This window comes from Podarcis muralis, chromosome 16, assembly GCF_964188315.1.
Source record: "Podarcis muralis chromosome 16, rPodMur119.hap1.1, whole genome shotgun sequence".
In the NCBI taxonomy this organism is placed as follows: domain Eukaryota; kingdom Metazoa; phylum Chordata; class Lepidosauria; order Squamata; family Lacertidae; genus Podarcis; species Podarcis muralis.
This window is the reverse complement of record NC_135670.1, coordinates 27,166,619-27,184,130: the sequence shown is the minus strand read 5'-3', so window position 1 is coordinate 27,184,130 and position 17,512 is coordinate 27,166,619. Positions and strand designations below refer to the sequence as shown.

General features: G+C 50.3%; 1 protein-coding gene across 2 annotated transcripts in view; it reads left to right on the top strand.

Moving 5' to 3' along the window:
• Window positions 1-163: 163 nt before the first annotated feature.
• Window positions 164-17,512, top strand: part of MED15 (mediator complex subunit 15) — a 31,371-nt gene continuing 14,022 nt past the window's right edge. Inside the window, exons 1-8 of one of the 2 annotated variants that reach the window (XM_028710236.2) lie at window positions 164-348; window positions 4,649-4,736; window positions 6,902-6,953; window positions 9,320-9,349; window positions 10,485-10,688; window positions 12,411-12,676; window positions 13,889-14,191; window positions 16,081-16,266. In XM_028710236.2, coding sequence (XP_028566069.2) covers window positions 293-348; window positions 4,649-4,736; window positions 6,902-6,953; window positions 9,320-9,349; window positions 10,485-10,688; window positions 12,411-12,676; window positions 13,889-14,191; window positions 16,081-16,266 — 1,185 coding nt within the window. In that variant the 5' untranslated portion in view covers window positions 164-292. The remainder of the gene's footprint in view (window positions 349-4,648; window positions 4,737-6,901; window positions 6,954-9,319; window positions 9,350-10,484; window positions 10,689-12,410; window positions 12,677-13,888; window positions 14,192-16,080; window positions 16,267-17,512) is intronic. The other variant, XM_028710235.2, reaches the window with a different exon arrangement.

Genomic DNA, 17,512 nt, shown 5'->3' with positions numbered 1-17,512 from the left:
GCGGCGCACGCGCATATCAGCCTGGGGGGGGCAAGGAAATGTCCTGCGCCCGGAAGCCTTCAGTCTCTGAGCCGCCTGCTTCCCAGAAGCCCCCGCTGCCTCGGAAACGCGCTTTGAGCGCCCGCGAACTACCTATCCCGTCGTGCTCCGGGGGAGGCGCGCTTCGTCGAGCGACTTCCGGTGGCCGGAAGAAGCGTCGCTGCGCCCGCCGCTCGCTCAAGTCAGTATCTCCTCAGCTCGCTCGGCCCTCGGATCGGCGGCGGCGGCGGCGGAGGCGGCGGGCGGCCTCGGCATGGAGGAGAACGACTGGCGCAGCGCCAACTTCAGGCAGAAGCTCGTCAGCCAGATGTGAGTCCGCGGAGGGAGGGGAGAAAGGGAAGGGGAGGCCCGGAGGACCAGCTTCGGCCGGCTCCTCGGCTCCCGCGCCTCACGGGCAGCCCCGGTATCAGGAGCGGCGGAAGCAGCAGCAGCAGGAAGCCTCTGGCCTGGTTGGGCCGGCGATACGGGCCGGGTGATGGAGCCGGCTCTGCCCGTTTCGAGGCCATCCTGGAGGCTGTGAGTGGCGTGAAGGTGCCCCAGATCGGGTCCCGGGATGTCGCAACCCGCGAGTGCCCCGCCAGATTTTACGGGAGGGATGCTGAAACGAACCTGATGGGGGTGGGGGAGGAAGCGGCGGCTTCCCGTCCCCCCCGCTCGCCCTCTTCGCCAATTTCTGGAGGCAGTCTTCGAAAAGGGCCCCTTGGAGGGACAGGGATTTTGGCTCCATGGCCCTGTTTCACTTGGCTGAATGGAGGCCCACCTGTAAGGCCCACCTACCATAGCTGTCAACTTACACGTTTGAAAATAAGGGACTAGCAGCCTCGAAAATAAGGGATCAGCAGCCAAAATACGGGATCAACAATTACTTTCATAAAATATATATTTTGTTGCGTGCAAATGGCTTTCGATATCTATTAGGTCCATAAATTACCATATAGCATATATTCAACACAAAAAACAGCAACAATTTGTTGTTGACAAAGGTCTGCTGGACATAGAAAGGGCCCCATTACCTTCAGTAGCTTATTAAAGGGACATCATCAATAAGGGACAGCAGCAGGACATGGCGCTGGGATAAGGGACTGTCCCGCCAAATAAGGGACGCTTGGCAGCTATGCCACCTACCGTCGCCTGTAGTCCGCCAGACTTTGGCCCCCATCACGTTCCGTCCTCCCTGAGGAAGGGCGCGTTGTGCAAGGCAGGCCAGGCGCCCTCGCAGCCACAGCAGGATATGCGTTGGGCAGGCATTCCGGGGCCACACTGACCCACAGAGGAGAGGGTTGCCTGGAAGGGAAGAGATCCTGAGGGAGTATGTGTATGTGGGTTCTAATTCCTTGGCAGGTGGAGGCTTGACTCAGGGATCAGCTCCCGGTGGGATCTTTCCCCTTGGAAAGCCTGCTGATTTAGACATACATCGTTGGGTTTTTATTTCTGCTTTGGGTCCTGCAGTGGCTTGCTGTGCCTTGCCCTTCTCAACCAAAGAGGGGAGGGGAAAAAGAAATCTCAAGATGTCAACTACGTCTCCAGCACGCTCTACAAAGCAGATGGTCACCAATCCAATCAGGGCGTGTGCATCCTGACATCCAAGGGACAGTCCCACATCCCAAAAGATGGTTGAGTCACTTAGCCCAGTGCCTGTGGGTGCTAGTCTGGCTTTTTCTTCTGCCCACTGGCAATCCACATTAGGAATCTCACTTGCTAGTTTGCTGGGTAGGCAAACCCTACTGGAAGGTTTGTTATCTGCGGTTGTCCCAAATAGCTGCTTCAAAGTCTCTGGTGGTGGCAGAAGCTGGCCTGCTTGCTTGCCAATCTGGAGAACCCGAGGGAAGGCCATAGATCACAAGCCATGCTCGGCAGCAGGAGCACAGAGTCCCTGAGCCTAGAGGCGTTGAAAGTGTTTGGGTTGCCACATGAGTGCTCTGCTTCAATCACCCTGCTATCATGCGGGATGGGAGGCTGGTGTGATTGATTGTCCTCTCCCTTTCTCCCCAGAAATGGCAATGGCACTCTGAGCAGGGACACCTACTTCTGCTCCTTGCATCTAGGCTGGGGGCCTGCAAGGCAAAAGCGTCCATCTGTTTTCCTGGCCTTTGTGAAGAGAGAACTTGCCTATGTGTTGGAGGGAGTGTTTTCCATATGTGGGAGCAGCACACCCCACTTTTTTTGGGGGGGGAGTGTAAGAACAAAACAGAAAGCAGCATTATTCACAAATTGCAAAGGGGCTAGAGAGAGATTTGCATCAGTTCATAGGTATTGTGGTATGGTTGCCCCTTCCTCTTACCGGCTTATCTGGGGTGGTCTGCCTTACCCCATTCTGGCCTGGGGTAGGGGACTGGATGTTTGTGTCTGGAGATGAAGTGCATTTGAGGCTCTTAGAAGAAGCATGCTAGCCATAAAGGTAAAGGGATGCGGGTGGCGCTGTGGTCTAAACCACAGAGCCTCTTGGGCTTGCTGTTCAGAAGGTTGGTGGTTCGAATCTGCATGATGGGGTGTGCTCCCGTCGCTCTGTCCCGGCTTATGCCAACCCATCAGTCTGAAAGCATACTAGCGCAAGTAGATAAATAGGTACCGCTGCAGCAGGAAGGTAAACGGCATTTCCGTGCACTCTGGCACGGAGTCCCATTGCGCCAGAAGCGGTTTAGTCGTGCTGGCCACATGACCTGAAAAGCTGTTTGTGGACAAACTCTGGCTCCCTCCGCCTAAAAACGAGATGAGCGCCACAACCCCATAGTCACTTTTCACTGGACTTAACCGTCCGGGCGTCCTTTACCTTTACCTTTTACCTTGCTAGCTATGTGCTTTGGTTCCCATGTGTGTTTCTCTTCTAGTTTTCATCAGCAGATATCTTCTGTGTGAGCTCTGAGTATATGGAACCCGAGGACAGAGAGGAAGCTCTGTGTCCTGCACTGTCATCAGACTGTCATTAACACACTACAGTATTGGTGTGCTCTGATGGGGTACCAGTTTGCACCATATGCAACACAGGTGTGATGTAGACAGGGTGGAAGTCATCTTGGGAAGGCTATTTTATCATTTATTTTTGACGTCAATTGAAGAAATATTGTTCAGTCTGGGGCAAGTTGTGTTGGGTGCCTTTTGTTCCAGTTTTGCATGAGATGGAATGTTCCTGTTAAACACATAGCGATAAGGTGTTTTTAGCAAGAAGTATCTTAGCAGAGCCAAATGTCCAAGTAATAGAAAGGAAAAATGAAAGCAACAGTCAAAAAGACTTACTTTGTTGTGACAGCATAGGTGTCAAGGCTATTCTGACACTGCTTTTGTTTTACTTGATATTTCACTGTGCCTTTTGTCGCACAGGTATTTAAAGGTTGGCTTTTGGGGGTGCCTCTGATGTTGTGTGGGGAGGGGCATCCTGGATTTCCTCTCCTCTCCCTTGGTGCCTGCAAAATCTGATACAGAGGGTCCCCCAAGAAGGGGAAGTTTGCTTGTGGGAATGGAACAATGTCACTGGAAACAACCCCCAGTTGTTTGATGTAAACTGCTTGGGGATTCTGGATATTAAGCAGCTTAGAAATATCATCAATAAATAAAAATTAATAAAATATTTATTTAATTCCTGCTACCTGCAAGAAAAGGGACGCGGGTGGTGCTGTGGGTAAAACCTCAGCGTCTAGGACTTGCCGATCGCATGGTCGGCGGTTCGAATCCCCACGGCGGGGTGCGCTCCCGTCATTCGGTCCCAGCGCCTGCCAACCTAGCAGTTCGAAAGCACCTCCGGGTGCAAGTAGATAAATAGGGACCGCTTACCAGTGGGAAGGTAAACGGCGTTCCGTGTGCTGCGCTGGCTCGCCAGATGCAGCTTGTCACACTGGCCATGTGACCCAGAAGTGTCTGCGGACAGCGCTGGCTCCCGGCCTATAGAGTGAGATGAGCGCACAACCCTAGAGTCTGGCAAGACTGGCCCGTACGGGCAGGGGTACCTTTATCTTTACCTGCAAGAAAGGGACGCGAGTGGTGCTGTGGTCCAAACCACTGAGCCTAAGGCTTGCCGATCAGAAGGTCGGCGGTTCGAATCCCCATGACGGGGTGAGCTCCCGTTGCTCGGTCCCTGCTCCTGTCTACCTAGCAGTTTGAAAGCACGTCAAAGTGCAAGTAGACAAATAGGAACCGCTCTGGCAGGAAGGTAAACGGCGTTTCCGTGTGCTGCTCTGGTTGGCCAGAAGCGGCTTAGTCCTGCTGGCCACATGACCCAGAAGCTGTACGCCGGCTCCCTTGGCCAATAAAGCGAGATGAGCGCCGCAACCCCAGAGTCATCCGCCACTGGACCTAACAGTCAGGGGTCCCTTTACCTACAAGAAAAGGGAGAGCCTGTGCCCAGAAGAGACAAAGCTAAAGTCCCGTTGGAGCAGGTGTGGAAGTGTGTTTGTGGGTTGCTTGTGCGTCAGCGAGTGTTGTGGGGTTGATGCGCTTGTATGATTTCTTCTGAAGTTGGGCTGGGGCCTCCGCCTTTCAAAAGAAACTGAACTTCACCCACAGAAGGGCTGAGCAGAAATAGCCTGTGGAGTGGGCCCTGTTTTCAAGGTGCCTCCTTTCCGTGTGGTTGTGATTCTGGCGCTTCAGCTGCTCTCTTGTCTTTTCCTTCTTGCAGTGAAGATAGCATGCGGAATGCTGGAGTGGCTCACAATAAGAGCAGCAAAGAGATGGAGAACCACGTTTTCTTGAAGGCCAAATCACGGGTAAGGAGAAGGAGCCAAGGGTGAAAGTGAAGGGCAGGCAGGAGAGAGAGAAGGTCCCGGCTCTAGCGATTTTGGGGTTGAAGCACCAGTTGCCCTCTTCCGAGGAGTCCGACCCTTGGTCCAGCTAGCTCAGAACTGATGACCCTGGCTGGCAGCAACTGCTCTCTGGAGTTTCAGGCAAGCTGTCTTTCCCAGCCCTTCCTGGAGATGCTTCCAAGGATTGGATCTGGCACCTGCTGCACGCAAGCCCCTGAGCTCCTGCCCTTCCCACTATGGAGTGAAGGAGGAAAGTGGGGAACCCTGGCTGGGCAGGTGACTGTCAGAACAGCTGGTTTCACTTCCCTGGTGGGCATCCCGTCTTCTGCCAGTTGCCCGTCTATGAACAGTTGTGGCTTCCTTGGTTAGTCCCTCCCTTCCTCATAAGCTTTGCAGCTCTGCCCAAGTGGAAGACACCATGTCCCCTTTCCAGTCCCAAATCTTTCCCACAGGGGCAAACACAGAAACTGCCTTGGTCCACTTGACTCAGTATCATCTACACTGACTGGCAGCAGCTGTGTAGGTTTTCAGGCAGGGTTCCTTCCCAGCCCTACCTGCGACCTTCTGCATGCATAGGAGATGCTCTATGTGGGAGCTCCAGCCATTTCCCATTGTATCTTCTACCTCTCCTGTTCCCTGCAAAACACTACAGGCTGGTGGGGGAGAGGCGTCTCTTTTCGCTGTGGCTGGTTCTGGAGTCATTGCAGTTTCCCCTGTGTTTCACTAGTGAGATAATAATAATAATAATAAAAATAATTTTTTATTTATACCCCGCCCTTCCTGGTTCCGAAAACCGGGCTCTGGGCGGCTAACAACAAATTTTAAAAACTTAATTGTAATACAACATAGAAACAGCATAAAATACAGTATAAAAACATCAATAACAATAAAATTCAAAGTTCAAAAATCAATTTGAGGGAAATCCATCCAATAAGCATTAGATAGTCACCAGGGCTAGCTGGCTGAATTAGTCCTACTTGGGCCAGCGAGGACGCCATGGGAGAATTAAGCTGTGGGGTCTCAGAGTGGGTAATCTTCATAAAAGGAGAGGGAAGAGAAGGGAAATAAAAGATCAGGCTGAATTCAAATTAAAGGCCAGGTGGAATAGCTTTGTCTTACAGGCCCGACGGAAGGAGGTTAAATCCTGAAAGGCCCTAGTCTCATGGGACAGAGCATTCCACCAGGTTGGAGCCATCACTGAAAAGGCCCTGGCCCTGGTGGAGGATAGTCTGACTTCCTTAGGGTCCGAGTACAGTCCTACCTTGGAAGTCGAACGGAATCCATTCCGGAAGTCCGTTCAACCTCCAAAACGTTCGGAAACGAAAGCGCGGCTTCTGATTGGCTGTAGGAAGCTCCTGCAGCCAATCGGAAGCCCCATCAGACGTTTGGCTTCCAAAAATGGCTCGCAAACCAGAACAGTCACTTCTGGGTTTGCGGCATTCGGGAGCCAAAACATTCAGGAACTAAGCTGTTCGAAAACCAAGGTATGACTATAGTGGGAAGTTTGCTCGCATCTTCTTTTGTCCATCTGTCCCCTCCCCCCATCACTCCACACGCATCATGTGTACACCCTGTTTGCAAACACGTCCGCACACACACCCTGCCCCATCTCTGATTTGCTGCTGTGTAGGCGGAATGACTACCGCAGCAATGGGCATATGGGTCCAGGTGATGCTTTTCTGTGCCTGGCGAGCTGGGAAAGTTGAGCCTTGCCTTGATAGGTGTTGGTCCCACCAGGGACCCTCCCCTTCCCCCCCGCCCCTGGTGGCATGTTAAAATTCTAGCCAGGTCCTTTCAAGGGATTTGTGCCTTACCCCTTCTGCATTTTGGCTTTCTGCCTGGCACAGTTATTCCATTTTTATTTTTGATGTTTACATGCTGCCCAGTTAAGCACCCCCTTTCTGCAGTTGAATACAGTGACCTTTTTATGCAGACTGCACCCTGCCCTTTCAGTTCTGCCAGCGTGGGGGCTCTCTTGCTCTTCTAGAGGGAGAGGAGGAGGAGGAGGAGGAGGAGGAGGAGGAGGAGGAGGAGGAGGAGGAGGAGGAGGAAATGAGTCAGAGTCACCCTGCCCTCCAACCCTCCCTCCCTGGCTTCTAAAATGCACTTTCATTTCTCTTAACTTTTAGGAGGAGTATCTTTCCCTGGTGGCAAGACTCATCATCCACTTTCGGGATATCCGTGAGTACTCTCATGCCTGTTTGCGGAGAGCGCTTGTTGGCCATTCGAATCTTGGAGGGGGGGACCGTCGGGGCAGGGAAGAGTGAGATAAAAAATAAGCATTAGCCAAGGAAAGGGGACGGAATGGAGGGGTTGGTTTCAGCGGCACATCTTGAGGAACAGCAATCGTGAAATTCTTCATTTCCTGAATATGGCACTGATCCAAATAGTATTTTTATATCCGGCTTTTCTAAGTGTTTGATGTTGAAACACTCTCAAGTCCACAAAGATAAAGCTCTTTTAGATACAGTATAACAGATAAATACTTTCTTTTTTTCCCTTTTCTTTTTAAATATTTTTTATTATTATTATTCAAAACTATAGCAAAACATATTTTCCAAAAACACATCCTTATTCCCCCCCCCCATTTTTCCTCCCTCCCCCCCCCCACAGAACCCACACCCACCCCACCCCCCAACTTCCCTCCGTTCCAGTCTTTGGTTTCTCCAATAATGCTATTTTCTGCATGTTACGCAGTTGTATAGATCCTCAAACTGTTTAGTTAATTATTATCAGTAAAAAAATTGTGAACGCAAGTGAAAGTCTTCCCGTTCTGATTTGTGTGCCCTACCACTTTGTTTGCCGACAGCTCGGGGGCGGGGGAGTTCTTTTTCCCAAGGTTGCTGGTTTTAAAAAAATCTGGTTTATTCTTATCAAATAAAATACTACCAATTCTAAAACTGCATAGGATGAGGGGATGAAAAGAGTTTATTATAAACTGCTTGGTGATTTTACTACATTCAAGCAGTATATAAGTTTAAATAATAAAGACCTCAAAAAGCGGCGGGGGGGTGTGTGTTCCTACATGCAACAACAGCGGCGAGGCTACTGTTAGTACAGGTCTGGAAACAACAGCAATTGCCAACAGTGGAAGATTGGCAACAGAAGGTAATGGAGTACGCAAAAATAGCCAAATTAACAGGGAAAATTCGACAACAGGGCCATGAAACATTCCAAAAAGAATGGAAGAAATTTATGTTGTATATAGGAAAGATGTGTGTGAAATAGAGAAACCAGCAGAACTGAAATGAACCTCATAACATGTAACATAAATACTTTTATGGGAATAATAATAATAACAATAAGAAATACAATGTACAATGTAATCAGAGTAACCAATGGTAGTGGCAAATAATATATGGATAGTCAACAAGAATTGTATATATGGAAGGGCTTATTTATTTACGGACAATTTATGGACAAATGTGTAAAAGAACAATATATAGAATGGATAAAGACAATGTGAAAAACTCAGAAGTGACATAAAGAAGTCAGAAGAAGGAAGGAGGGAAGTCAGCTCGTAGGACCAAACTATAAATGTGAAATGTAATAGAATATGTATAAGTATGAAGTTTGGAAAACCAATAAAGATTATATTTTAAATAAAAGCTGGGGGGAAATGAGGCAATGATGTTAGTGATGCTCAGAGGAGATTCACTGAAGGTAATGGACAGGATTACCTGGTGCATTTATTCAAGTGTGTCAACTCTGAGTAGGATTTAAGTTAATGCAACCCTTATAAGATAAATACTTAAAATGTTTACAGTGGTATCTCAGTTTAAGAACAGTCCGGTTTAAGAACGATTCAGTTTACAAACTCTGCAAAAGCGGAAATAGTGTCCCGGTTTGAGAGCTCTACCACGATCTAAGAACGGAATCCGAATGGTGGAAGGGCACCAGCGGCGGGAGGCCTCATTAGGGAAAGCGCACTTCGGTTTAAGAACGGTTTCGATTTAAGAACAGACTTTTGGAACGGATTAAGTTCGTAAACCAAGGTTCCACTGTATTTGTAAAACAACAAAAAACTATCCCGAAACCCCTCCCTCTGCTTTATTTACCCACTTTATAGAATTCCTTCAAACCATAACAAGTACAAAATGAAATCTTTAGTCTCAAAGAATTCTGACGAAACAGTAATCAATATCCGGAATCACTGTTCAGTGTTGGACATCATATTTGCTGAATACACAAAGCTTCACAGCTTGTCTTTCATCGTACAAAGTCTGGTACCTTGCTTCATTTAAAGGTTTTCAGAGACTTTGAGACTAAAGATTTCATTTTGTACTTGTTTTGGTTTGAAGGAATTCTGTAAAGATTGTCTATTGCGTATGTACATGGTCATCGTGTTGCCTAGATATTGCTGACATTCTCTTTGCAACACAAAGGTGTGTTTGGTTACTTATTTACCCACTTGTCTGGTGTGTAGCTCTTTTGTTTGATTCTTCCCCCCCAACCCCCCCATCTGCTGTTTATTCCAATTAGACTGATATTTTTCTTGCCTAAATGTGCCTGCACAATTTTTCAGTTGTTGTTGTTTTCTTTCCTAGACAACAAGAAGAACCAGGCCTCCGTCAGTGGTAAGAATGGCTCCTTCATCACCTTCCTTTATTTATATATAAATATATATATGTCTAACCTACTTCCTTAAGAACTCTTTCCGAGGACTCTGACTCCTGTTCTGTGGGTGTGGATGGCTGTGTCAGGGGCATGTCTCCTCGTTGTGCTGGATTTCCTGCCAGAGCTCAGTCGCAAGCAAATGTGACACACAGACAGGCCCAGGTTCTGTTCTATCTGATCAAATCAGTGACAGAAAAGGTAAAAAAAAAAAAGTTTAGAAGTGCTCCCCCCCCTCCGGAAAAAAAAAACCCTAGAGTCTTTTCTGTTGGGGATAATTCAGACTGAAATTCCCAGGTGTCAGAAAAGGTTATTTATGTATGCCACTACTGCGGCCCATGTTTTGTTAGCTTCAAAGTTTAAAATGAGCAAGGTCCTAACCAAAGAAGTATTGGCTACTTAAGTTGCCAGAATATGTGCAGACTTAACATTGAATAAGAGAACAAGAAGAACATACATCTAGAGAAGATTCGAAAAAGTTTATTGAATATTTGGAAAATAAGCGTGTACAGCTGAAAATGCCGGCAGCATTTTTAGATAAATTCAACAGTGTAAATAAGTTTTGGTGGATGTAATAGTGGAATACTGAATGGTATGTTTTTTGTCAAACATGCACGCATTTATAGTATGTAAAATGAACCAAAACATGCACACATTTATGGTATGTAAAATGAACCATGGAAACAGAAGAAGGGAAGTCATCAATATCTCTTTTTTAATATGCATTTTAATTAATTTTTCTGTTTTACATTTTAAAGTACTCATTTTTACATCCTTAAGATATTGATGATATCTCAAGGATGCAAAAAGGAGTACTTTAAATTGTAAAACAGAAAAAAATATTTTAAAAATATATGTATAAAAAAGAAAACAGAGAAGCTGAAACCAGCGAGTAATTCTGAAAGTTTTTCAAGGCTTTCTGCAAAAACAAAGTTGACCCCTCCCCCCTCTGCCCAGCTTGCTGGATGGGGCTGAGGTCATTGTGTGGCTGCTGGGACTAGTGGTGGGGTGAACAGCTGAGCCCAGGGGCCAGCTCCTTTCAGCGCATTGCTGCCTATCTCCATGGGGCTTTCTCAGGGATCCTTCTTTTCTCCACAGATCCCATGAACGCCTTGCAGACCCTGACGGGCGGCCCACCTGCGGGAGCAGCGGGCATGGGCATGGCATCTCGCCCCCAGGGGATGGGTGTGCTCGGGCCCACCATGGGGCAGCAGATGAGCCTTCCGGGGCAGCAGGCGGCACCAGGGGCAGCTGGGATGGCCCCCCGTGGCATTCCAGGCATCTCAGCAGCTTCCCAGCCAAGTAAGTGTTTGGAGTCTTGGCTCTTCCCTGGGTGCTAAGTGGTTTGGCCCTGGGACTGTGACCCTCCCCAAAGACCAAATGGGAAGCCGACAGGTTCGGGCCAGGGCAGGGGGATTTTCCTGCTTTGGAGCATGCTGAGGGAATTCCCTTGGGAGGAATCTCTTCAGCCCCCGTTGGATAAAAATATGAGCAGATGGCAGAGAGTTTGCTCTCTGGCTCTGTTTTGTTGTTGTTTAGTCGTGTCCGACTCTTCGTGAACCCATGGACCAGAGCACGCCAAGCACTCCTGTCTTCCGCTGCCTCCCACAGTTTGGTCAAACTCATGCTCCAACTATCTCGTCCTCTGTCGTCCCCTTCTCCTTGTGCCCTCCATCTTTCCCAACATCAGGGTCTTTTCCAGGGAGTCTTCTCTTCTCATGAGGTGGCCAAAGTACTGGAGCCTCAGCTTCAGGATCTGTCCTTCCAGTGAGCACTCAGGGCTGATTTCCTTCAGAATGGATAGGTTTGATCTTCTTGCAGTCCATGGGACTCTCAAGAGTCTCCTCCAGTACCATAATTCAAAAGCATCAATTCTTCGGCGATGAGCCTTCTTTATGGTCCAGCTCTCACTTCCATACATCACTACTGGGAAAATCATAGCTTTAACTATATGGACCTTTGTTGGCAAGGTGAGGTCCCTGCTTTTTAAGATGCTGTCTATGGCTCTGTTTTAACCATGTACAAACATGCTTTGTTCCCCGGACAGGCTGATTCACACCATCTAGCCTTGTCTCATCTTCTTGGAGAAAGAAGTGGCATGTGACGAGTTAAGGAAGCGTCTGTTCACTTCACCTGCTTCCCTTATCCCTTTCTGAGCTGGAGAGGCGGGCGAAAGCGGGCAGAGCCAGTGCCGTTTCACAACTATCCTTTCATGCTGCTGGGTTACAGAGCCTGGTGTAGAGACTAGCAGGTCTTAGCTGCAGCAGAGGAATCGTCCATCAGAGAGACCCCCACGCCTGTCTCCTTGTCTATTTAGCCTAGGGGTGGGGAACCCCTTTTGGCTCCACAGCCAAGATCCTTATCAATGATGTCGTTGTGACAGGGCTGAAGCATTCTCTCCTCCTTTAAGCAGACAGGTTACAGCAGTTGGGCACCACCACAGCCCACTTAAAGGAGAATGGAAAAGGCTTTAACCCTTCCACCTAGGTTGCACAGTCCAGTGCAGGATTCAGCCCTGTCCTCCTACCCATTAGCTGATGGCCATGGCTTGCAGTAAAAGATTGGCCCGCAGGCCAGAAGTTCCCCATCCATTCTCTTGTCCTTCTTGGCTGCTCTGTCTGGCAACTCCTGTACAGGTAGATTAGGCTCTTGCCCTCCATGAATGTGGGGCTTTTCAGGCAGCCACAGGGATCCATCCTTGCCGGTTAACTGCAGAAGTCACTGTTGGCTGAGCGAAAGTGTTCACCTTCGTTTGCTAAACAGGCTCAGGCCCGTTTTCTTTGTTTCTTGCCTCCTGTCCATTGGGTGAGAGTGGCTTTCTTCTCATCCTGTATTCTGCTTTCCAGATTGCACTTACTGCAAAGTCCAAATCTGAAGTCGGGCTGTGCCTGATGGTTGGATTTGGACTCTGAGGTGACCTTGCCCAGAAAAAGCCCCAGCTACTGACTGCCCCCTCTCTGAGGGCCCTACCAGCCTCCTGCCGCACACCCATGGCTCCTCCCTTCCCCTTCCTTTGCCCCACAGCCCAGCTCCAGCTGCAGCAGATGGCCCAGCAACAGCAGCAGCAGTTTCAGCAGCAGCAGGCACAGGCGCAGCAGCAACAGCAGGCAGCGCTGCAGCAGCAGCAGTTCCAGGCCCAGCAGACGGCCATCCAGCAGCAATTCCAGGCGGTGCAGCAGCAGCAGCAGGCGGCAGCCGTGGCGCAGCAGCAGCAGCAGCAGCAACAGCAGCAGATGCAGGCAGCCCAGCAGCAGCACATGCTGAAACTGCATCAGCAGAACCAGCAGCAGGTAGAGAGAGAGAGAGAGAGAGAGAGAGAGAGAGAGGTGGCCTGTGGCTTCTGAAGGCTGGATGCTTTAGAGCTGCAGAGTCTTTCTGTGGGGCACCTGGTGACCTGCAGCGGTTACCCTTCTCTAGGGATGTAGGGCAGATATGTACAGCGAAGCTTTGGCAGCCCATTCATTGCTATGAGGAGCTGAATGTGTGGGGAGCAGGCCAACACATACCACTTCCCAGGTGAACCCAGAGAGGAGTTTGACTGAGACTGAGGAGGAGGGCATGGGTGGGAATGGAATGGACCCCTCCTTTAAAGAAAGAGACATTGACCACTGTCTGTCCATGAATGTGGCTGGATGTTGTAGACTGGGATTAGGAGGGAGGATCTTCTGCCTGCCACACACACACACACACACAGGGCCAAATTACCTTGCGGGTAAGGTAAAGGACCCCGACCATTAGGTCCAGTCGTGGCCGAGTCTGGGGTTGCGGTGCTCATCTCGCTTTACTGGCCGAGGGAGCCGGCGTACAGCTTCCGGGTCATGTGGCCAGCATGACTAAGCCGCATCTGGCGAACCAGAGCGGCGCACGGAAACGCCGTTTACCTTCCCACCAGAGCGGTACCTATTTATCTACTTGCACTTTGACTTGCTTTCGAACTGCTAGGTTGGCAGGAGCAGGGACCGAGCAACGGGAGCTCACCCCGTCGTGGGGATTTGAACCGCTGACCTTCTGATCGGCGAGTCCTAGGCTCTGTGGTTTAACCCACAGCGCCACCCGCGTCCCTACCTTACGGGTATATGTCCAAAAATATGCCCAAACCCCACCCACCTTCCACATGGCATCTTCCTTCCCTCGGCTTCCTTGCTGCGTGCTGAGAAAGGGACCTTTTCCGTTTGCTGTGTGCAGCAAGGAAACTCCACCAGCCATGAACACTTCCTGCTTCCTGTGTAGCCGGTTTGCTTCATTTTCTTTTGGGAGGCCTAGAAAATGGAAGGCTCCACATTCCTGTTGTAGACCAAAGGGTCTGAATGAATTGAGGTTGCTTGGACATGATGGTTGTCAGTGTGTGTGAAGAGCAAAGGTGGAGGCAGAGAGAGATGGACATCCATTCTCATCAGCTGTCTGCCTGTGACCTGTTCACTCAGCCCTCCCCTGTTTCCTTTCTTGGCTAGCCTTACCTGTTGTGTAGGTTCAGATGTCTTCCAACCCTTTCCTGGTTTTAGATGCAGCAGCAGCAGCAACTGCAGCGGATTGCTCAAATGCAACAGTTGCAAGTTCAGGCCATACAGGCCCAGCAACAGCAGCAGCAGCAGCAACAACAACAACAGCAGCAGCAACAACAACAACAACAACAACAGCAGCCACCCCCATCGCAGCAGGTCATGCAGCAGCAAATGCAACAGATGCAGCAGCAACAGGCTGCACAAGCTCAGCCGCCGCAGCCAGTAGTGTCTCAGGCACAGACAATCCCAGGGCAGATCCCTGGTCAGGTCATGCTCACAGCCCAACAGATTAAAGTCATGCAGGTAAGTATAGAAGAACAAGAATGGGTCAGGTGCAGAGGAGGCAGCTCACATGGGCTCAGGGGATCTTGGGGAGGGCTCTCTGCCAAAGAGGAGCAGACCAAACTGGGTGGAGGGAGCCTGTGGTGTCTGGCACCAGCTCCTTCCCCTCCAGCCCACCTTTGGCCAAGAGGGGTGCAGTTCAGTTGCAGGGCTTGCTTTGTAGCTGCTGCTTCCTTCCCCACCGCTGGCTTCTGTGCTGCTGCTTTTTAGCTTGTGTTCTTCAGTGCCAAGTTGTACAGCAGCAGCAGTACAACAGCAGTCAGTGGTGCAGGATGCAAACTCCTACGAGAGCCTTGAGAATCTATTCTGTTCCCTCCTCTTTTTTCTTTTTTCTTTTTAGAAAAAAGAAAAAGTTCCTAGTCCTCCTTATATATAGGTGCAGAAATGATCCAGAATATTGCAATGTCCCTCATAAGTTTTTTCAGTTCTTGCAGTTAAATCTTGCAAAATTTATTAATTTATGGATATTTATAGCAGGGCTTTAAGAGCTGGCTTATGTTTCAGGCTAAGAGTGAAATGCAGCTCCTTTGGCCCTCCAGCCTTTGTAAACAATTATTTATTTATATCTATATCTATCTATCATCTATCTATCTATCTATCTATCATCTATGCCAGTGTTTCCCAACCGGTGTTCCGTGGCACACTAGTGTGCCGCGATACGTTGCCTGGTGTGCCGCGGGAAAAATTGGCGGGGGGGGGAATAAAGGGGAAAAAAAATTATTCCCCCACCGCCAGGCGTGGGGCTGGGGCGGGGGAAGCCCGAGCTTCCCCCTCCCCCAGAACGGGACCCAGAGCCATGCCGAAGCTGCGCGCAGCTTTGGCATCGCTCTGGGAGCTTGCGGGGCTGGGGGAGGAGGAAGCCCTCCGCCAGCCTCCAAACCATGTCGGGAGACAGCGGGATGGTGCGCTGCGCCTCTCCCGCTGTCCCCCGAGTTTGCAGGGCTGGCGATGGGGAGGAGCAGGCTTCTCCCCCCGCCAGCCTTCCAGCCAAGTCGGGGGGCAGCGGGAAGGGCGCGCTGGGTTTCTCCGCTGTCCCGGACGGCTTTCAAAAGCCTGCCTTCAAAAGCCGTCCGGGACAGCGGAGAAACGCGCTGCCTTTCTCCGCCCTCCCGGGAAGGCAGGCAGGGGGGAGCAAAGGCTTTCGCCCCCGCCCGCCTTCAGAAGAGGTCAAGGACCTCTTCTGAAGGTGGGCGGGGGGGCGAAAGTCCTTGCTCCCCCCTGCGTGCCTTCAAAAGCCATCCGGGACAGCGGAGAAACGCGCTGCCTTTCTCTGCTCTCCCAGGAAGGCAGGCAGGGGGGAGCAAAGACTTTTGACCCCCACCGGCCTTCAGAAGAGGTCCAGGACCTCTTCTGAAGGCAGGCGGGGGGCAAAAATCTTTGTCCCCCCTGCCTGCCTTCCCAGGGGCTTTTAAATCGCCCCGGACAGAGTAAGTTGACCCAGAATAGTACCAATTCAGATGGCAGATGGGAGAATGACAGTGCTGAATGCTTTCCCATGTAGAACAGTCCCTGCAAATAAAAACCTAGCATATTTGGAAGAGGGATGCTAGCCTAACCATTACCTTCTATGCTGTTACTATTTTTTTTTTTTTTACATAAGTAAAAAGTGACCTTTCCCCATCTGGCATGGTGGTGTGCCTCGAGATTTTTTTCATGAAACAAGTGTGCCTTTGCCCAAAAAAGGTTGGGAAACACTGATCTATGCCATACAGAGGTCATAAGCCTGGCACCTAAGCCACAGAGGTGTAGGAGGCAAGGGAGCAAGTGTGTGTCCAATTTTAAGATAAATGTTTAAGTGTGATTGATTCAACCCAGATCTGTGCAGAATTCCCTTTGTTTTGTTTCCCAAGGCAAGAGCTTTGCACCAACAGCAGCAGCAACAACAACAGCAGCAGCAGCAGCAGCAGCAACAACAACAACAGCAGCAGCAGCAGCAGCAGCAACAACAGCAGCAGCAGCAGCAACAACAACAGCAACAACAACAACAGGCAGCCGCGGCTCAAGCTCAGGCTGCTCAGATGGGTGCTTCAGGACCGGTAAGCCAGCCCCCCCCTTCCCCTCCCAGAGCCAGCCAGTAATAAGTTGCCTGCAGAGTTGGAGCATGAAGCAGTGGGAGCTGGGTGGTGGTGCCCCAGTTGGCTTTCTGATGAAGACTCTTCCCCTACTGCCATCCCTTTGTCTTGAGTTGGAGGCAATATTTCTTCACCCCTTTTGAGCATGTCTGGACTGCCGAAGTCAGGGGGCTCCTGCCTGGGGTGACGGGATATGGTGTCTGTGGGTCTAACTCTTGATGCTTTAGTAGTCCTGGAGTCTCCTATCTGTTCAGTTTCTCTCCCCCCACCTCCCCCCGTTTTAACAGTCTTTCTGAATGAGTAGCCTTGGTTTGGGGGTCCACTGATGGAGTCCCGTTTTCTCTCTTTTCTGTCCTTATCAACATGAGCTTTAAGGAGCTGCCTTGTTTGGATGAGAGCTGGCTCAGAGGAAGCTGCATGTGCACATGAGAGGCCATGGAAACTTGTTCTCTGGCATGCAGGAAGCCTGAAGTCTGATTGCATGCTGGGAGAGGGGCTCAGGACCAGGGTGGGCTTGGGGATTCTCCCATCTCCAGGGGCTTCTGTGGTTCCTGAAACACTTCGCTTTCCACCAGGTAAGTCACAGAGATGGCTGTGCAAACAGAGAGGCAGAAGTAGGGAAACGGGAACCAGTTCCCATGTAAACCAATTAGGCACCAGTGAGGTTTTAGGTTGGGGACACATAGAGACGGGCGGCCTGGCATCTGTGTACCCCCAGCTCAGAAATCCAAGGGCCAGCCAGGATGTTGCCATCAGGCTTCAGACCAGGGCTCTTCCTAGGCCTGTGAATGTCGGATCTGCTTATCGCTGTTCTGCTTGATAGCACAGCAAAAACAGCCCAGAACACAGTCCCTGTTGTGCAAGATGGGTCTGTCCTGATAGTCCTGGAGAGCCCCTTCGTTGCTGTCCAAGCATCAACACTCCATTGGGGTAGGATCTGCAGGTGCTTCAAGTGGGCAGGGCGAGAGAGGCCTAGAGGAAAGGGTTCCAAGGAGACGCTCAGGAGGCGTCAGCTGTGAACCTCTTTGAAGCTTACCTAAAGCCACAGTGCTTTAATGGACTGGAAGCAGAGGAACCTCTTCAAAGGTTCGGTGGGGTAAAGAGTCCTGGGATGCCCTTCCATGTCCACAATAGACCTCTTTGTGGCTGCCCTGTCTCGAGGTCCATGTGCTTCCACCCATTTGTCATAACTTAGACAGCCCCCCCCCCC